The sequence below is a fragment of the Lepidochelys kempii genome, chromosome 13, assembly GCF_965140265.1.
Source record: "Lepidochelys kempii isolate rLepKem1 chromosome 13, rLepKem1.hap2, whole genome shotgun sequence".
Classification (NCBI taxonomy): Eukaryota; Metazoa; Chordata; order Testudines; family Cheloniidae; genus Lepidochelys; species Lepidochelys kempii.
The window spans coordinates 20,368,707-20,387,700 of NC_133268.1; the positions used below are offsets into that span (position 1 = coordinate 20,368,707).

The 18,994-nt window shown below is 46.2% G+C and overlaps 3 protein-coding genes across 7 annotated transcripts in view; 2 read left to right on the forward strand and 1 right to left on the reverse strand.

Annotated features, from left to right (window-relative positions):
* The window catches only part of SYS1 (SYS1 golgi trafficking protein), a 48,744-nt gene that overhangs the window by 3,676 nt on the left and 26,074 nt on the right, over window positions 1-18,994 (forward strand). For 4 of the 5 annotated variants that reach the window (XM_073309693.1, XM_073309691.1, XM_073309690.1 and 1 more), the window contains exon 4: window positions 208-950. The exons of the other annotated variant lie outside the window; for it this stretch is intronic. In XM_073309693.1, coding sequence (XP_073165794.1) covers window positions 208-448 — 241 coding nt within the window. In that variant the 3' untranslated portion in view covers window positions 449-950. Of the gene's footprint in view, window positions 1-207; window positions 951-18,994 lie in introns of those variants that run through there. 5 annotated transcript variants of the gene reach the window in all.
* Window positions 1-18,994, forward strand: part of DBNDD2 (dysbindin domain containing 2) — a 55,464-nt gene that overhangs the window by 1,700 nt on the left and 34,770 nt on the right. The window lies entirely within an intron of this gene.
* LOC140897282 (neuritin-like) lies at window positions 6,409-17,097 on the reverse strand. Its single transcript, XM_073309696.1, has 3 exons — window positions 16,705-17,097; window positions 14,238-14,385; window positions 6,409-7,605 (listed from the first exon to the last, which is right to left on the reverse strand). Exons 1-3 carry the CDS (start codon window positions 16,745-16,747, stop codon window positions 7,380-7,382), a joined length of 417 nt encoding a protein of 138 aa, XP_073165797.1. The 5' UTR covers window positions 16,748-17,097; the 3' UTR covers window positions 6,409-7,379.

Here is an 18,994-nt window from a genome sequence, read left to right on the forward strand (position 1 = left end):
ATGCTACAAGCTGCTTAAGTTTTACTGCAGTAACATTGAGCAAGGTCAGAATAGTCCTGACTTCAGAACAGTTAAGATTTATTTTTAATGGATAAATAATCAGTACAGATAATTCCTGGTGGCTGCTGCTAGATTCCTCCCTCTGTGGCCACTCCAGTTTAAGGCAGTTTGCATATAGTTACACCTGTCTCTCCTTTCTTCTTGCAGTGCTTTGGGCTTGTTGTACTTTATCCGGCGAGGAAAGCAGTGTTTGGATTTCACAGTCACAGTTCATTTTTTCCATTTGCTGGGTTGCTGGATTTATAATGCACATTTTCCCACAGCTCTAACATGGTGGCTAGTGCATGTTGTGTGCACGGCGCTCATGGCTGTGATTGGGGAGTATCTCTGTATGAGAACAGAACTCAAAGAAATCCCATTGAATTCAGTCCCCAAGTCCAGCGTATAAACTTGTTCTGGGGATGCGTTGCATCAGGCCATCGTTTCCAGCACCTCGGCAGTGACACAAATCAATGCCAGAAAACTTCATTAAATAAGCACAGCAGGTCTGTTTGGACTTTTTTAGATCTTGGTGGCTGCATGAGTGTGACGATCTCTGCTGTTGCCAGAAGATAGTGAATAAAGCAGAAGTTTTATTTTAATAACACAAGACATTTAACATGACTATTCTATGTGAGCCCTTTCACTATTCATTCGAGTGATACGGCCCAGCAAAAAGTCAGGCAACAAAACCTAGAGCATGAGAAGCAACTGGAATTTAACACATGTGCAAGGTCTTTGGAGTGCATGTTGGAGCTGGGATGATCACACCTTCTGGGAGAAACGCACAGGGATTGACTAGGAGCTGCTTCTTACATCTTCTAATGCATTTTTCCTTTGGTTGGTTTTTGTTTTAAAATCAAGGAGCTAAACTGATGTAGTATTAAAAATAATTGTGTTTGTCTCAGTCACCAGTTGTGAACCTATAAGACCTGTACGCTCATATGGGCTTGGTTATTGTTCCTGTGTTTAGTTCCTAGAGTAGATGTAAGGCAACATATGTTGCTGACTTGAAGACACTTTTTTAACAAAATAGGAAAAATGGTATTAAGTTGCCGTCAGTGTGTTACAAGCCTTCTGGTGAGCTGAGCACTTTGAGCTACGCAATGAATGTCCACATCACAGCAAAGGAGTAAGGTCTGGCCAGAAAGGAACACCAATGGTCACTTTCTAGGGTTTGTAAATCTTCCCACAATGAATGTTAAACACCACAATCCAGGAGCCAGTGAAAATGAATCAGTTTATTCTCATCTTGCATGGAGGGTTGGCCATAACATTCACCAAACGTTGAATCTTATGTTGAGTTGGTTGAGGGGAGCTTTCTGCTGCATGTTACAAGCACCATTTCATCATTCCCACTCTGTAGTAACCTGCGTCTTCCTACCAATCGTCAGGTTCCAGTACTTACTCCTGCCTGAAGGCTGCCACCAAAGACTGGTTTCCAAAATTGGTAGGTGGACTTGCTGCAGGACGCCATACTTGGGACTGTTATTTGTCTCTTATTTTATTAACGAGATGGTGCCTTTGACTGATAGGCAATTTAAATAGAACCTCCCTTCTCATAAGGCACCGACCCCAGTATTCCCAATTAAAGGAGTAGGCCAAATGGTTTCCTAGAGTCCTGCATTCCAAGTGGTCAGACTTACCTCTAGTTGTGTAGTTTCCTCTAAGGGATGTTAAGTCTGTGCTGTCTGTGTGTCATTCTAATTTAGTGACAAACTATGATTTTAACGTTGAAATTCCTTTTTTCCTGTGTGGCTTGCTGCTGCCAATCTCTTTCCTTTGTACATTAATATTGGTGAACATTATTAGTTTGAATAAATTATATTTGCTAAATTAATGTGCAGTTTGTAAAGAATTGGAATTGCTGGGATGATTTGACGCAGAATTTGATAAACTCTCTCTAAAATGGGTCTCTTGATTTTGTTATTTCGTTAATTTCAAAGCCAAATTTCAACTGTTCATCTCATATATTCATATATAGTGTTTTCATCCAGGGTAAAATATTTGTTTGAAACTCTCCTGAGGTATTACGGAGTGGAGAGAATCTCTCTGTACTATCAGTGAACAGAATGCTGCTGTTTTCATGAGCAGAGCATCATGGCATTCTGTGGGCTGCTGTCTCTTGATTTTCATCTGTCCTGTGTGAGTAGGGACAATGTGAGACTTGAGCTTATCCTATTTGACCTTGATTGAGTGCTGTCTGGAGAACACAAACTGTTTCTGTTTAAGCACAATTCTGCTAATTTGTATTTTTCTCCTTACTACTTTGGGGGCATAGGGAGGGGAAGCATTTTTACGATGACAGGGTCCTAGTTTCCTCAGAGTTCAACTGCTCCCTGCTGCTCCAGTAAAGTCAGAATCTTCTATTTGCATTACAAGCCTTTCCAAATAACTCCATTCTGATTTAGGAAACCAAGAATCTGTTTCCATTAAATGATCCTAGGAAAGAAAGGAGGAAGGGAATATGCAAAACAATTGTGGTACAGCAGTCTTTCCCGAGGAAATAGTTTAGGCAGTTTTTTCCTAAATAGAGCAAAGAGCTCTTTAGAAGGCCTTTTCCTGCTGTTTAGAGTGCAATACTGCAGTAGCCAACCAGCCTTAATCCCCCTTATCCTGTTTTACCTAGGCCAAAATGCTACTCCTTCCCGGTCTGTTTAGGGATGTGTCTGTTCCTTTAGGCATGTTCAATCCTGGGTGTGAATTACCATTTCTTCCAGGAGGTGGCATTGTTACCTTCCTTTCTAGGAGAGGAAAGTGCCCAGACGCAGATTGGAACAGACAATGCTGTAGCCTTGGGTTGTCAAACTTTTTAGTATAGATAACATATGAAGAGAGACTATCTCCCAGCCACCTCCCTTCTCATTCACAGTAGGATGAATTTCCCCTCTGAATATGATATCATAATACTGTACTTGCTTACAAGGAAAACTAATATCAGTACAATATGTAATAGCTAAAAATATCTCCTATTGCAGTTTAGCAGCTGAAAATAAGAAATGCTAGCACTATGTGACCATACGCTCTGAAGACCACCAGCAACTGCTGAACGGACCACAGTTTGGGAATCTTTGCTGTAGCCTTATTAAACACCATCACTGCAGGCTCAGCTGACCGGGCATATGTTCAGAACAATTCTAATCCCATTCGTAGTGGTTTCAGGGCTGAAGCACGTAACCAGAATGATCTGTTACAATTTTCTCCAGTGTACATTATCCCATACAGTTTGTGAAGAGCCTGCTGCGTATATGTGACCCCAACTTCAGTAGTAATCTCATTAAACCATAGTTATTAGTTCAGATCTAGGATGAATAAACGATCTTTCCACTCTTAGAATATTGGTAATTTGGGATAGTCCACATCCAAGTGAGCCTCTAGATGAAAGGCTGTTTGTGATATTCAACCTTAATGTCTCCTTTCTGTCAGTACTAGTATGAGGGAAGGCTGAGTCCCATATGCACAAAGAGCTGCAGGGTCTTGTAGGTTTGATTAGTGGGTCGGTAACATGCTGCCAGGAGAGTGACTTCACAATGGCTCTCAATCACATTTTTAACAGTCGATCTTCTTGAGGAAAATATCAGAGTCTCCTTGACTAGAATAGATACAAGGGAGAAGCAATGGAGAGCTGCAGTAGTCCCACTCATTAAAGAGGAAAGAGCTGCTGGCTACAGATACATATTTGTGAGACCTCCTGATCTAAGTGTTACTGTTATGTTTCCCATTCTCGTTCTTATCTGGAAACAGTACCACTTATCTCTTTATGGTCTAGACCAGCAATTCTCAAATTGTGGGTTGGGACTCCAAAGTGGTCCGGGAACCCATTTTAATAGGATTACCAGGGCCAGCATTAGACTTGCTGGGGCCCGGGATTAAAGCTGAAGCCCGGGCCCCAGAAGCCAAAACTTGAGGGCTTCAGCTCAGGGCAGTGGGGCTTCGACTTTGCCAGGAGGGGGGTGTCATGTAGTAATTTTTGTTGTCAGAAGGGGGTTGCAGTGCAATGAAGTTTGAGAACCGCTGGACTAGACCATGCTGCATTGGTATGAAATGCTGTAAAGTGGGATTTGAAATATGTTTGTTGACAGGTCTGGATTCTTTGCTTCTGAGCACTTGAATTTATACTATATGTCAGTGCCTTTTATAGGAAAATTCAGTGCCTATCTGTCCTTGGTTGAGGGGAGCAGAGTCTTTTTAAATCAAAAATTGAGTTGGAAACGCTGAGACCCTCCACTCCCATGTCCTAAAGTCTAATTTTCACTTGCACATAGTTGATGAATTCTCAGCAGTTCTTTGGCTTTGGAACTTTTACAACTCCACACCAGAGCAATGGCAGACGGTCTATTTCTTAATGAACCTTTTCTTTTGTACATTGGAGCTGAGGGGTTTTGCTCCTAGGGAGATTTTCTCCAACACCTGCTCCCTTTCTGGGGGTTGCAGTAGTGTCAGCAAACTGGATATTTTAATCCAGGCTCTGTAAGGTTTGGCAGGAAGGAGGCTTTGCAGAGAGTACTTATTGTTAAGACATCATTCTGTCTTCTAGAACTGTTTAAAAGCTTGAAAGTTTAACACTTGGAAAGATACCGATCTGTTAAAGCAGCTAAGAAGAGGAAGCCTGTTAAAGCATTAGATAATTATCTACTCTAAACCATACTATTGCTTCCTTTAAAGCAGAATTAAATAGGTGTGGCCACAAAGCAGTCTCTGCCTTGGCCGTTGGCAGTGTCCAGCTATTCCAGCTTTCCCCCGCAGGAGAATGTGTAGGGAATAGGCAGGGACACTGATAGTGGAGAGAGGAGAGAATGGAATGAAACCACAGCCTGTACTGCATTTTGTATCAGAGCAGAAAGTAGAACCAAGCTGAATATAGAGTTGAGATTAGTTCATCTAAATCCTACAATGATCCTTGTTAACCGCTTCACCTGCCAGCTACCATTGTGCCCAATGCCAGAGATGTTTGTCTCCCTGAAATCCATATGCCATCATTAAGAGTGTGTTATTAATGTCTTCCTCATCAGCAAAATCTCTGAATGCCCCACTTGGAAGTGGAGTTTAAATACCTGCTTCTCCTCCCCTGAGCTGTTTGATTTCTTGGGAGCTGCCACTTCATTAATTTTGTAGAGGACTCCCTCCCGGCTGAAAATGAGAGCAGGGTTGCTTAGCAGTGCTGTGGTGAGCAGGGTGGTAAATAGTAACTCGGGCAGCTGGCAGAGTGCAAGAAGTTACACAGGAAGGAACTTGACTTGTCAAGGGTGGCACTAATGGACCTCTTGTCTGCAGTATCAGCAGAAAGACCAAAAGATGTTCCTTGCTGAAAGAGAAGCTTGCGTACATGCCTGTAATATACTTGGCTAAATCCCAAGGGCCAGCAGTGCCTCGCTTACTGGCCCATTAAAGTCATTGTTCATACTCTAAAACATGTTCCCAGATTTGCAAATGTTGTTAGAATCTTTATACCTATTGTTTCTAATTCATACTTGCTGGTTTGAACCAATCTGTGGATGTGTGAGAGAGACTAACCATAAACACAGGCTTCTCATTTAGGATAACTAACAATTTCTTCCCTACTGTGGTAATGGGAATCCTCAGAGCTGTGCAGCTCATCCATACTGTACAATGCGAGCTGCTGCTTCCCTCTATTCAAAATGGAATGAGTGCCCTGCTCAATGGTCATGAGTGTCATAATAAAAGTATATACAATTAACGCTACAGAGAAAGTAGAGCAGGAGCTTCTGTTCTCCCTGTCTCGTAATACAAAAACAAGAGGACCTTCAATACCATTAAATGATGCAAAATTAAAAACTGATCCAAGGAAAGACCTTTTTACCCAGCGCATAATTAAACTGTGGAACTCATTGCCACAGGAAGTTGGTGAGACCAAGTAAATCGCAAGATTCAGAAACAGATTGGAGTAATATCAATGACAAGAGCATCCCTAGTTGTTATACTTAAAGCTAACAAACGTTTTGGAAAGGATATAAAACAATATGCTGAGGCCTTGAACCAATCTCCAACTATTAGGGATCAAGCTGAGACCTTCAATGGGCACAGATTATCCCACATCTGCCTACTGCAGATTTCTTGTACCTTCCTCTGAAGCATTTGGTACTGTCAAGGGATAGGTTACCGGACTAGATGGACCTTGGGTTTGATCCATTCTGGAAATTCCTGTTCTCTTTGAAATGCTATAATAGGTGTGGAAGAGCAGGCCTGCATTGATGCACATTATTGTCTTTGACCCCCTTGTTTGCCCAGGTGGGGCCTCTAGGGCCCAGGAGATAGTTCTTAGTGCCCTGCTTTCAACTGCTAGATAATACAGTTGAGTTTTTCAACATATCCTGAAATCACTTGCAAGAGTCTCCTAGTATTGAAAATATATTTAATGGCAGTGTTGAAGCCGTGACATGAACAATTGTCTGGGCTGCACAAGAAGAGACAGGGAGCGACTGTGCTATAGACCAAGAAAGCAGGACAAATGATTTCCAATTTGACAGGTTTAGGTTATACAATAGACATTATTTGATATTCTTGAATTACACAGTCAGTCACAGTGCTGCTCACAGTGCCTCCTGGGATACTTTTAAAGCAAAAGAGTTATTAGAAATCTTTACTTTGCCACTAGCCCAACCCTGCCCCTTTTCCCCATTACGTTTTTCCCTCTTGTTTCCTTATGAAAGGGATTTACACATACCGCAAGAGTCATTCAGGTAGCCAGGTGCATCTCACAAGAAACAGACCCATCCGAGATTGTTCTGCAAGGGGAGGCTTCACCATCCCCCCAGGGGAGGATTCTACTACCAACATAACAAGGAATCCTTCCTGTCTTTGACGGGCTCAGTACGTTCTTCCTGCATTTCAAAAACACCACCAACAATTGCTTCCTCCCGCCCATCACCACTGAAAAAACATCAAGAATTTATCTGGCAGAAACAGGCAGCTGAATAAACAGATTCGTTTCCAGTGACTATAGATAGAAAAGATTGCAAAAGAATCTAGTATTTAGCACTAATCCTGAATTTCTCCACACTCCTTTGGCCCTCCGGCTACAGCCTCCAGCACTCTGCACCATCTTTTGGAGCTGTGGGTGCACTTCCAGTTGAACAATGTCCAGTTAGAGCAAGTGCTGAATTTATGATTAATCATGTAAGTTACTTAGAGACAGTGCAACCAAGGCTATGCTGCCAAGCTCTTCTGAAGCTCACAGATCTGGAATAATAAAATTAAGTGTCCATCAAGCGCCATACACAGTATTTCTCAAAGGTTTGGAAATACTACATTTCTGATCATAACTACACTTATGACACTGATAATACCTCTTCATTCCAATACTTTCAGAGCTGCTCCATTTACAAATTAAACCAAGTGACCATCAGAGAGATGCTTAAGACAATAAAATTTGAAACATTTGTCAAACTGAAGCTCTGGGAGCTATTGGGACTGCAGAGATCAAACAAGCTGCCTTGGAATTTGATTTTTCTAGATTCCCTTTTCAAAGTCTCCCAGATACTGGCTGCCTCCTTCTGGCATTCCCAAAGAGCAATCATGGTGCACATGTGAAATTCATCCCAATACCTGTAGCCGAGGGAAGAAAGGAAGCTGTTAGTTCATTTAAAACACTACAGAGCAGAAAGACCCAAGACAAAACCTTTCTCCCCACTAGAAACTCTCAATTCAATTGGCCCCAACATTTACATTTGGTGCACTTGTTTGGCATGTGATGTCTATGTGTTCAGCATTGTATAATGCCTCAAGATACAGAAAGTCTTAGTCCTGAATTGCTTACAGTTTAAGGCCCCAATCCTGCAATGAGCTCCTCCAGTGAGAACTCCTATACCTCCTTGAAGAAAAGGAGTACTTGTGGCACCTTAGAGACTAACCAATTTATTTGAGCATGAGCTTTCGTGAGCTACAGCTCACTTCATCGGATGCAATGAGCTCACGAAAGCTCATGCTCAAATAAATTGGTTAGTCTCTAAGGTGCCACAAGTACTCCTTTTCTTTTTGCGAATACAGACTAACACGGCTGTTACTCTTATACCTCCTTGAGTTCAGTTGGATTCTGCACAGGCTTATGGCTCTACCTGCACTGAGAGAATATCAAGATCAAAGCGCTAAAGAGAGCAGAAGCCAGATGCACTGGTAAATCTGAGGGAGACTGACCCAGTGGTGGTTTTTGTTAGTGGAATCATAGGGTTAGGAGGGACCACAAGGGTGATCTAGTCCAACCCCCTGCCAAAATGCAGGATTAGTTGGATTTGAACCATCCAAGATAGATGGTGACCCAGTCTCCTTTTGAAAACCTCCAATGAAGGAGCTTCCACAACCTCCTTAGGCAGTCTGTTCTATTGTCCTACTCTTCTTACAGGAAGTTTAGTTTTCTACCTCCCTGCTCTGGCATCATTAATCCCCCTTTGTGGGTCTCTCAGAGCTCATTTGCTAAAAACTAAAACCCCAAACTTGTTGAAGTGTTTCTATGATTTTTTTGAAAGCCAATAAAATCCATTGTTTTTCATAAACTGATGTCCCCCTTCAGTGCTTGGAATTCCAACTCTGAGTCCCTGAAAGTGAAACAGATTAAGAGTAAATGTTTGACTGACTTCATTGCTCTTCTTTGTCCAAGCTGAATGATAGGCACAATGTAATCACAGACTGGGGGTAAGGACACTGGCTCCTGAAAACTTTCCGTTCTCTAATCCGGTGTCTATACAGAATGAGGGAAAAGTCTATAGTATTTTTTTAATGTGCCTCGGTTTATTTGCTTGATATCGTGCCTGAGTGAAAGGAGTTAAATCAAAGGAGGCTGTTAATGAGGTGTGGGGTGAGGGGAAGAAACAGGAAATTAAACAATGACAAAAATAAGATACGCTAGAGAGAATGGTTTGCTGGCCATATTCTTCAAGGAGGGATTTGATGCACACATCTAGATGTCCCATGTCAATCTGGGAGATTGAGCAGACCATTTGGCTGGGGTCAGCCCCCCAAGCATGGGAAGACATCTTTTTACTTTTGTCCAAACCTTCCTTTTCTGGAGATGACACTATTTCTTCTTGAAGTATGGACATTAGTGCTTTTCTTTTTTAATAGGATTTATGTCAGAACACCAGCTGCATAGAGTTCATTAAATAGAGCCAGTGTGGCAGAATAAATGTCCTGAGATCATAATCAGAAACATTGGTGCCAACCAAGGCAAGCTCTTGTGTTCATTAGAGCGCTTCACTCAGTACCCTGCAGCAGCTGAACAGGGAAACACAGCTTGGTCAGGTAGGGGTTAAAAATGCTCTCTCTCTTCAGGCAAAAGATTAAGTGGGGCAGGGGAGAAAGAATGTCAACTTTTAGTCCTGGTTCTACTTTCAGCTGGGTGATCACAATTCCCACAATGCTTCACTCTTCACAGCCTCCATCTGTTCAGCCAGACAAGCTATGATCAAATGACTTGTCAGTGTTGGACTCTGGGGAAATACTGCACAAGCAGAACTGAAAAACAAATGCTGCTGATTTCATACTAGGCTGCCTTCCAAGGCATCAATTATTCTGATCTCCATATCTGTCACTGACCTGTGTACCTCACTCCTGGAGAGAACATGGCACAGGAGAGGCTTGAGAAAACCATCCTCCATCAGCGGAATTGTAGATGGCATAGGGAGAGTTAAGGGTTAAAGGCCAATAACTGCCCAGGATATTCCTTGAAAGGAAAGGGGATCATTACTTTTTTCCTTCAATCACAATAGCACCGGTTGTCTTGCAGGTTGTCCATTCACCAGGACCTACGCAAGAACCCCTGGTAGTGTGGTCAGGATTCTGCTGCTACATAGCACTGTCCGCAGTTCCAGTGTTTTACTGATTTTCTGTATTTGTTTTCAGCCCTGTGCCCTGTAACTTCCTAGAAAATCAGGCTTTATTGCAAATTGGAGCAAAAATCAGTTGTTTCTTTAGAAATGAAACAAACAAACTTTGTTTTTTAAAAACACTGAAAAGCTGTTCAGTAAAACAGTCAAATACAGGCAATTGTTTGCATCCACAAAAAGGTCAGTGGTATGATATGCTGTTGTGTGCTGCCAGGAAGAAATACAGGCTACAATTCACAGCATGACACATGGACTCCTCTGAAAGCCCCTTTAAAGGAACCTGGCTATTTTCTACTGCTAGCGAAGATGCCCTTTGTCTTCCATTCCCAATTCAAACCAGAATCTCTGCCCAGCATTATCAGTCCAGGAGGCTTTTCCTTCTAACCTTGCTGGAAGTTCTAATTTGTACATGGGATTCGCCATTAAGACATTTTTAAAATGGAAAATATACAAAATTTTATATTTTCAAAATTAAATAGTTTGTTTAATGCCAGATGGATCCAGCACAAAACATTTTGTTTTGTCAAAACAAATTGAAACATTTCATTCAGTTTGACATTAATCTGTGTCTGTTTGAGTTGCCGTGGTACGTCATGGGAGTTGCAGTTCAGGTGCTCCATGCCCCTTTTCTTCTCTATGGGCTGGGCTCCCTGGCTGGACAAGATCTCCTATGGTTAAGGCTGCGTGTCTGTCATGGAAATCATGGACTCCGTTACTCTCTGTGACCTCCATGACTTCTGCAGCAGCTGGTGCTGGCTCAGGGGCTGCCCAGCTGCTCAGCCCCTGGGCCATCAGCAGCAGTCTGGGTGTGTGGAAGGGGGCTCAGGGCTGGGGCAGGGGGTTGGGGTGCACGGCGTCACTTACCTGGAGGGGGACCCCGGTTCCCATCAGCATGTCCCTGTAGCTCCTAGGCCAAGGGGCTCTGTGCTGCCCGGGGCACCGCCCCCGAAGCTCCCATTGGCTACAGTTCACGGCCAATGGGAGCTGCTCAGCTGGCACTTGTAGCGGGAGCAGCAGGCAGAGCCCCCCTGTCCGCCCCTACCTCTAGGAGCTGCCAGGACACACGCAGGCAGGTAGGGAGCCTGTGATCCCCACCAACCCTCCCCTCCCCTCCCAGCACCAGCAGAGGTCCTGGGCCACGCGCCGCTGCCCACCACCCCTAGCACCAGCAGGGGTCCGGGCCACCCCCCGATTACATGTGGCACCCCCGGAATGCTCCCCCAGAGCACTGTGGCCCCACAGCCCAAGTTTTAGTTAGGGGTATATAGTATAAGTCATGGAGAGGTCATGGGCTGTGAATTTATGTTTACTGACTGTGACCTGTCCATGACTTTTTTTAAAAATACCTGTGACTAAAACGTAGCCTCACCCATGATGCACCAGTTCAACACAAAAGCACGTGTGAAAATATTGGAATTTTCCATGGCATGGAAATTCTGATTTGTGAATTTACTGGCTTGGGCCTAATATTTTTCCTCCTCAGAGCTGGTCTACATTAGAAAAGATGCACTGGTTCAACTAGATTGATTTAAAATCAGTCTAGTAAAACTGGCACAAACCTCAAATGTACATACACTTGAAACAGTTTAACCCTTGCCTAAATTGGTATAGCTTAATGCCACACAAGCTAAAACCCACTTGGATTAAACTGGTTAGCGTTTGTCTACGTTAAAGCTCTGCACTAGTTTAAGTAGATCAATTTAAAATTAATGTAGCTAAACCCGTGCAGCGCTACTAATCTATGAATTTCAGATTTGGTTCACGCTACAGACCTGGGAAAGTTCATGTGTGCAATGGTGATGGGGAAGATATGTCAGAAAACAAGAGCACATAGGTCAGCTTTACATTACAGCATACACCTGGGAGTGGGGGAGTGTTTACTTCACACCTGGTGGCTGGATCAGGTTATATTATTGTGTACAGCTGGGGCTGGAGGAAGGGTTACTCCAAAGATCCCCTAGGAAAATAGAAAGGCAGCTTTTCCTCCAGGGTACCTACTCTCTGGAACGCCAATCTGCTCCCTAAACCAACTCAGTAAAGTGTTTAACAAAGGTCTTTCCTCCTTTCTAATCCATTGGGAGGCCCAATGTTAGATTTCAGGACATTCCAATGAAGTGGTTAAAGCCAATAGAAACAGGAGGGCACAGCTCTCACTGACTAGCCAAAGAGCGTGGGGTTTGTGGGGGAGCACTGCTCACTCAATCCAGGGACAAATGGGGGAGCTCCCCCTCTACTTTTAGCCTAGAGGAAGCTGTGTTCACCCTAATCCACCCCCCTGCACAGCTTCCGCCTCCCCTTCCCGGTTACTATGTCCATTGTTACGTTGGTTATAAGGCAGCAGTCCTATCCCAGAAAAAGACCTTGTGAACTCAATGGTGTCAGCTAAACCGAGACCTCACCCCCTATGAAGCTGGAGATACATACATAAATATCGGCTCCTGGATTGCATTACTTCCCTTAGAGCTAGCTTAAATGATCCGTAACCCCTGTTACTTAAATCCGACGCTGACTTGCCTTGTGGCCGTGGCCATATCACCTCCCTCCTCTGTGCTTCAGGTACACCTTCTGTAAACTGGGGATAGGGACTCTTCTCTGCGTGAGGAAATGGAGTGGAGTGTAAAGCTAAAAGGTCAATGTTTGGGAAGCACTCAGATCCCTGGGTAGAAGGTGACAGGAAGAAGAGAGAAGCAAACTGTACCCCTTTCTAAGCAATGCCCCCCTTTGCTCCACACAGCAATAGTGAGGTTGGCTTCTCTCCACCTGGGGCAAATGGATCCTGCACTCAGTGTCAGGGATCCTGCAGAGTGCTGGCAAGAATCTCCACTGGTGCTGGAATTCTGTCATGTTCTCCTTTCCAATCACTTGGGCTGGTGGGCTTCTCAGCTCAGTCCCGGCATCTTTCTTCCCTGGCAAATGGTTGCCTGTTGCATCTCGTTCCTGTTCCTGTGCAAGGCTAGGAATTCATTTCCATTTTCAGCAGCCCCATCAATCCCACCGCTTGTCCCTTTCACTAACCCCTAACCCTGAGATGTAAGAGAAATGCCTTCATTTGGATCCTGCCTGTCATTTCCACCCCTCCCCCTTCCCTTTTGATTCCTTATTAGTTCAGATGCTCTTCCTCCTCTAATCTTCTTAGCACTCCTCCTTGGGCTCGAAGGTTTACACCTCCCCAGTGCATCTGTCTTTCCCTTGATTGCTTTCTGCATCTCCTTATTCCCCCCGTGGCCTTTTCACTCCTGTGGATTCATTGCTGGGGCTGCTCAGAACCCTCAGCCACCTTCATTTATCTCTGCCAACTTTTCATTTCCTCCCTGTGTCTCCCTTCCCTCACTTGCTTTAGCTCATTCTCTTTTAATCAGACCTTTCCCCGAACATGCTCTGTGGTGAACTCCAGCAACTTTACTATTTTACCCCCTTCCTTGTTTTCCCCTTGGTCCTGATTAGGTTATCACCCCTGGTAACTGAATGGCTCCTCCACCTTTCAAACTCAGCTGTGAAGCTCACCTGCTCATTGAGGGGCCTGAAATCAATGGACTTTCACCAGGAATGAACGGGGCCCTGAGCCTGCAGTAAGGACCCTTGAGTTCAGCTTGCTTTTAGGCTGCTGATACCTGATTAAATGCAGTTTGCAGTCTGGCTCCAACGGCTATTGTGTGCTTAGTCCTTGGCATGGTCTAGCCTGGCAGGATTTGCTTGACACCTTTCTTGCTGTGGGTAAGAGAATGTGCCTCATGCAGCCCTAAAGGCTAGAGCCATGCTTAGTAGGGGCAGTTATCTCCATCTCCACCTACAGTAGCTGGGTGCAGGAGTCTTCTTCTCCACTGATCTCCTGAGGACAGGGAAAGAGTCATGATCAGGGATTGGCAAACTGTAGCCTTTGTCCCAGCTCCTGCCTGAGGTGGGAAGCAGGAGGGTGAGGAGAGCCGGGCTTCTATTTGAAAGAAACCTTTTTTTTTTTTTTTTGGTCAGAGAGAGCAGCCAGAGGCAAGTGGGGGCCTGGGAGGCTGAGTGGAAGGTAAGGTTAGAGCACCCAGAGTAACCCAGAGGGAGGGATTACCTAAATCCTGAGGACCCCCACTCTGTCGCTAAAAATGCACAATAATAATAATACCCCAAACTACTCTCCATGAGTTGTGTCCTCAGCTTTGATTGTGAGTCCTTGGAGGGTTCGCAGACTCCCTGCTCTGTAGTCTCTGTGGTGCCCTGCTGTCTCGACCTGCGTGACACTGTATGTGTGAGGGTGTGTGTCTGCCTGGGTGTGTGTTCTGCATCTCAGGAGGTTGGGGTGAGCACAGCAGTGTGTGCATTTGCCATGTGTTTATAGGGAAGAAGGGCCAGAACTGGGGGGTTGCTACTCACCCGCAAACAGTGTTCAGCCCCTGCACCTTATCCCTGTTGTCCTCTTCGTAGCTGGCCATGTTTTTGCCCAGTTTTAAGACACAGTTGGAGAAGCCTTGGTAAATGTTTTCACATTTAGTTTCTGTGGCCAGTGAGCTGACCAAATACCCTATAAACCAAAAAGGGGATTTATGTAACAGTGTAGCAACCCAGCTCTGAGTCAACCCAGTAAGGTCACCTCCCATAGACTTCCCCACAACTGCTAGCATGGGCTGTGGGAAAAGAGGCCACGTTCTCTGAAGGGCTACATACATGGAAATGCCTGCATAAACCAGTGGGCAAACTGGGCGAGCTTATGGCAGCTATTTCATGGGCGCTGCCATCTTGTGCTTCACAGTCTCAGCATAAAACAAGCCTCTCGAGCCCTCATCACTGCAAAGAAACTTGTTTCAAAACATGAACCATGTGTAAACAATGCAGTGATATGTGCCCGGGTTTGCAGGCAGCCTGTAGTAGTAGCTATGAAAAGGGGAACTGCTCATATTCATTGTGATGGGACTTTAGCAGTGAAGCCTAACAATGATGATTTAAATAGCAATGTTAACTCTTTCACTGCTGATCACAGCTGGAAAAAAAAGAGGGAGAATCATATTAGGAAGCTTGGCATAAGCTACAGCAACACCTCATTTTAGTGCTTTAGGTGGGCAGGGCTTGGTTTGTGGGAAGAGCTAGGGAGAGTGCCTTCCCCTACACAGATATCGTTCCATCCCTGGAATAAATATGAAAAAAAGGAATCATTAACATTCTCTGCTCTGCTGGGAAGGGAAAAATGCACTTTTTAGCCCTTAGTAAACAGTGTGTCTTCTTGTTAAAAATCAGTGGACTCAGTGATGACACAAAGTGGGGATCTGTTCCCATTCCAGCCCCCAGTGAATCCCATTCTGCCCAAAGGGGGGATAGCAAGAAGAATGGCCAAGAATTCAAATCTGCACTGCCCCTTTTTTTGGATCCCTGTGGGATATTTCCCAAGCCCTCTGTGCCCAGGATTTCAGGAAGAAGGTTTCTCATGGATGAGTACTGAGATAAAGTTTGCAGACAACACAATAACTGGGGGTGTGGTAAATAATAAAGAGGACAGCTCTCTAATACAGAGCAACCAAGATCGCTTGGTAAAATGGACGCAAGCAAACAGTATGCATGTGAATATGGCTAAATGTAAAGGTATTCATCTAGGAACAAAAAATGTAGGTCATACTTATAGGATGAGGGAATCTACCCTGGGAAGTCGTGACTGAAAAATATTTGGGGGGTTGTGGTGGATAATCAGCTGAATATGAGCTCCCAGTGTGACACCATGGTCAAAAGGACTAATGCAATCCTTAGATGCATAAGAGTACAGAGGTTATTTTACCATTCTTTTTGTTAACTTAACAAATTGAGGATTAAGGGGTGACTTAATTAGTCTAGTCTATAAGTACCAATATGAGGAACAAATATTTAATAATAGGCTCTTCTGTCTAGCAGAGAAAGGTCTAACAGGATCCAATGGCTGGAAGTTGTAGCTAGACCAATTCAGACAGGAAATAAGGCACACTTTTAACAGTGAGAGTAACTAACCATTGGGACCATTCACCAAGGTATGTGGTAAATTCTCCATTCCTGACCATTGTTTAATTGATTGGATGTTTTCCTAAAAGCTCTGCTCTTTAGGGGAAGTTCTCTGGTCTGTGCTATACAGGAGGTCAGATAATGATCCCAATGGTCCCTTCTGGCCTTGGAATCTAGGATTCATGGGAGCGAAGAGGCTGCTCTGGTGACAGATGCTGAGTTTATTGTGTCTCTCTTGTGTGCCCCTCCCTCTGTGACCCGTGAGAGGAGATCCTATTCCTGGCTAACTAAGCAGCCGGGCTCAGAGCCAGTTGCGGTGCCTGCAGAGGGGAATGACATCCTCCGTGCCCAGTCCCATGGAAAGGGGACTTCTGTGCCCCAGCTCAGAGCGGCTGAAATGCAGCCAGCTCCGCATTCCACGGCAATTGCAACCCACTCACTCCCCCAGCAGGAAGGGCCCGGGGGAGGTTCCCGCCCCCTCTGCTCCCCTGCCCAGGCTGGGCTCGGGGTTAAGATGGGAAGGGCCATCGGCTGCCCCCGGAGGTTGGGCCCGTCACATCCAAGGATGAGCTCGGGAAAGCTGCAGCCAGGGTCTGGGCGATGGATGTAACTCGCGGGCCACTCGCCCCCCTATCCCCCCTCCCAGGCGGAAGCCGAGGGAAAAGCCGCCCCCGAGGGCAGCCTGGGCTGGGGACGCCTGCGGGCTCCGGGCGCGCCGGGGCAGCCCCGCAGCTCAGCGCCAGGGGGCGCCACCCCGCCGGGGCGGTGCCGGCCCCTGGCTCGGCTGCCCCCCAGCGGGACCCTGCCCTATTGCTGGGGGCCCGGTCCCTGCCCTGGCTCCCCCGTGTCTCCTGGGCGACCCGGGCTGCCCGTTCCTTACCTAGCGTGAGGAGCAGCAGCACCGTGCCCAGCCTCTGGCCCATCGCCTCATCCGGCGGCCTCGCTCCTCAGGGGCTCCGGCGCGGCTCCGTGCCCGGGGTCAGCGGCAGCCCCCCGCTGCCAGGGCAGTTCATGGTCCTGAAGACTCCGCGATCGCTCTTCCCGCTTCCCCGAGCCCCGCCCGGCTCCAGCTGCCTCTCAAGCCCTTTGCATTTCCCCGGGGGTTCTCCCCCTGGCCGCTCGGTCCCTGCAGTGTGATGCCCCCGCCCCCCAGGGCAGCTTCCAGGGGGTTGGGGTACCCCGCGGGGAGTCCCCTTAACACCTAGCCATGGGAAGCCCCCTTCTTCCTGATCCTGCAGAGCTGGGCGGCTCAGGCATCTGGAGAGTTCAGCTCCTTCTCCAACCCCGTCTCCTCCCCCAGCTCCCTGCCCCTCCCATAGCCCCGCCATCCCCACACCTGTCTCCGGATGGAGAGGAATAGCCAGAGCCCGTGTGAGCGCTGAGCTCAAGGGACGGAGCGGGGGGTGTAGGAAATACTGGGGGGCGGTATTAATAGTCTCACGTACATACGCCCCCCAAAATCGATCCCGGGTGAAGCGCGGGTGGAACTGGCTTCTTGCAGGTTCTGTGGAGAGGGACTTGGCATCAGAAGCCCCTGGAAAGTGCATTAGTTCCCAGCCTTGGGCGTTCTTAACAATCCTCACCCTTTCTTCTGCCCCTGCCCAGACTGATGTGGCCCCTCCTGGCGTCTCCAGCGGGTGGCATGTTGGGCTTTGGCTTCCAGGGCATGGGCAGCAGGAAACTTCTCTAAAGATCAGCACTGGGAGCCACCTAAGAATGATCCGGAGGAGAGACTCAGGAGAAAGGTATTGAATATAGGGGTCTTCTGTGGTCACGCTACCTAGCACTTGGGTATACACCCTTACAAACCTGGTGTAAGGTGTAACCTGGTGTACAAACACCTGGTGGCACACACAAACACCCCCCATGTATACACACGCTGACACTCCCTTACAAACATACAGATCCCATCTCTCTCTCACACACACACAAACACTCCCTTACAAACATACAGATCCCATCACACACACACTCCCAAACACACACAAACACTCCCTTACAAACATACAGATCTCATCATGCACACACACTCCCAAACACGCACCCGCACACACAGAAACACCCCAGTCACCCACACCCACCCTACTTCTCCCTCCCTGCACCCTTCCCCTCACGTTCACAGGTAGGCACATGGGGCTTCATGCAGACTGTGGAAGGAATTTTTTGAGCCACCAACTGTTGTATGAAAGGAGAAGAGGAGCTCCCTGTAAACATGTGCAAAACCACTTCTGTCCTCCTTCAGATCTTTCCTTAAAACTCTCATTTGCCCTGATGCATACAACATATTTGACAAAAGTTAGGGTGCTGGTGTGCCGAGACCACTGCCTGCCATGCTGACCAGTATTGTAGGTCTCATTGTCCGTACTGCCCTGTCTGTCTGTATCCATCTGATGGCTCTCATTTTAGTCTTATATTATAAGCTCTTTGGGGCATGGACTTTTTGTACTGTGCTTGTACAGCACCAAGCACAATGGGATTCTGGCCCATGTTTGCAGCTCCTTGGTTGTACTGCAATACAAATACATAGAAACAGTAATAATTATGAACCGAAGAAATCCGAACACTCCGCAGCAGCAGGGAACTGCCATGTGAGGTTCTCAGTTAAGTATACAGGGCAGCAAAGCCAGAGGCAGGAAAGGGAGCTAGAGGGAGGAGCAGTGATTGAAGCATGGAGGTGGCAAGGGGTATAGGAGACTAAGGGCCCGATCCAAAGGGAGTCTACTGACTTCAACAAACTTCAGGTCAGACCCTACTAGAAAAACCATCCGGGCTGATAACCTGCCACCTGATCTAGAATGACCAATGGACACAAGGATCAAACTCCAAACACACTGTGTGACCCAGCCTGTGCAGGTGGTGCCCACTCCAACCTCCACCTGAGGTGGCTTGTCTTTTTTCCTTAGGCTTGGCCACTCTTGGCCACACAATTACCACGCCAATTGAATTGAATTGCAATGTAAAGTCCTAGCGCCACCTGCTGGCCTCTTCTCATATGTTTAATGTTGAAAGGGATTAGAAAGTTGAGGAAATGCAAGTGCCCGTTTTCTATGGAGATTGTCACTGTTTTAAAAGCCTCTGCAAATGTTTATGTAAAACAAAAACAATGGAAGTGGGTCTGCACTCATAAGCAACCTACAGTAACAAACTTTTGCTTTCCCTTGATGCCAATA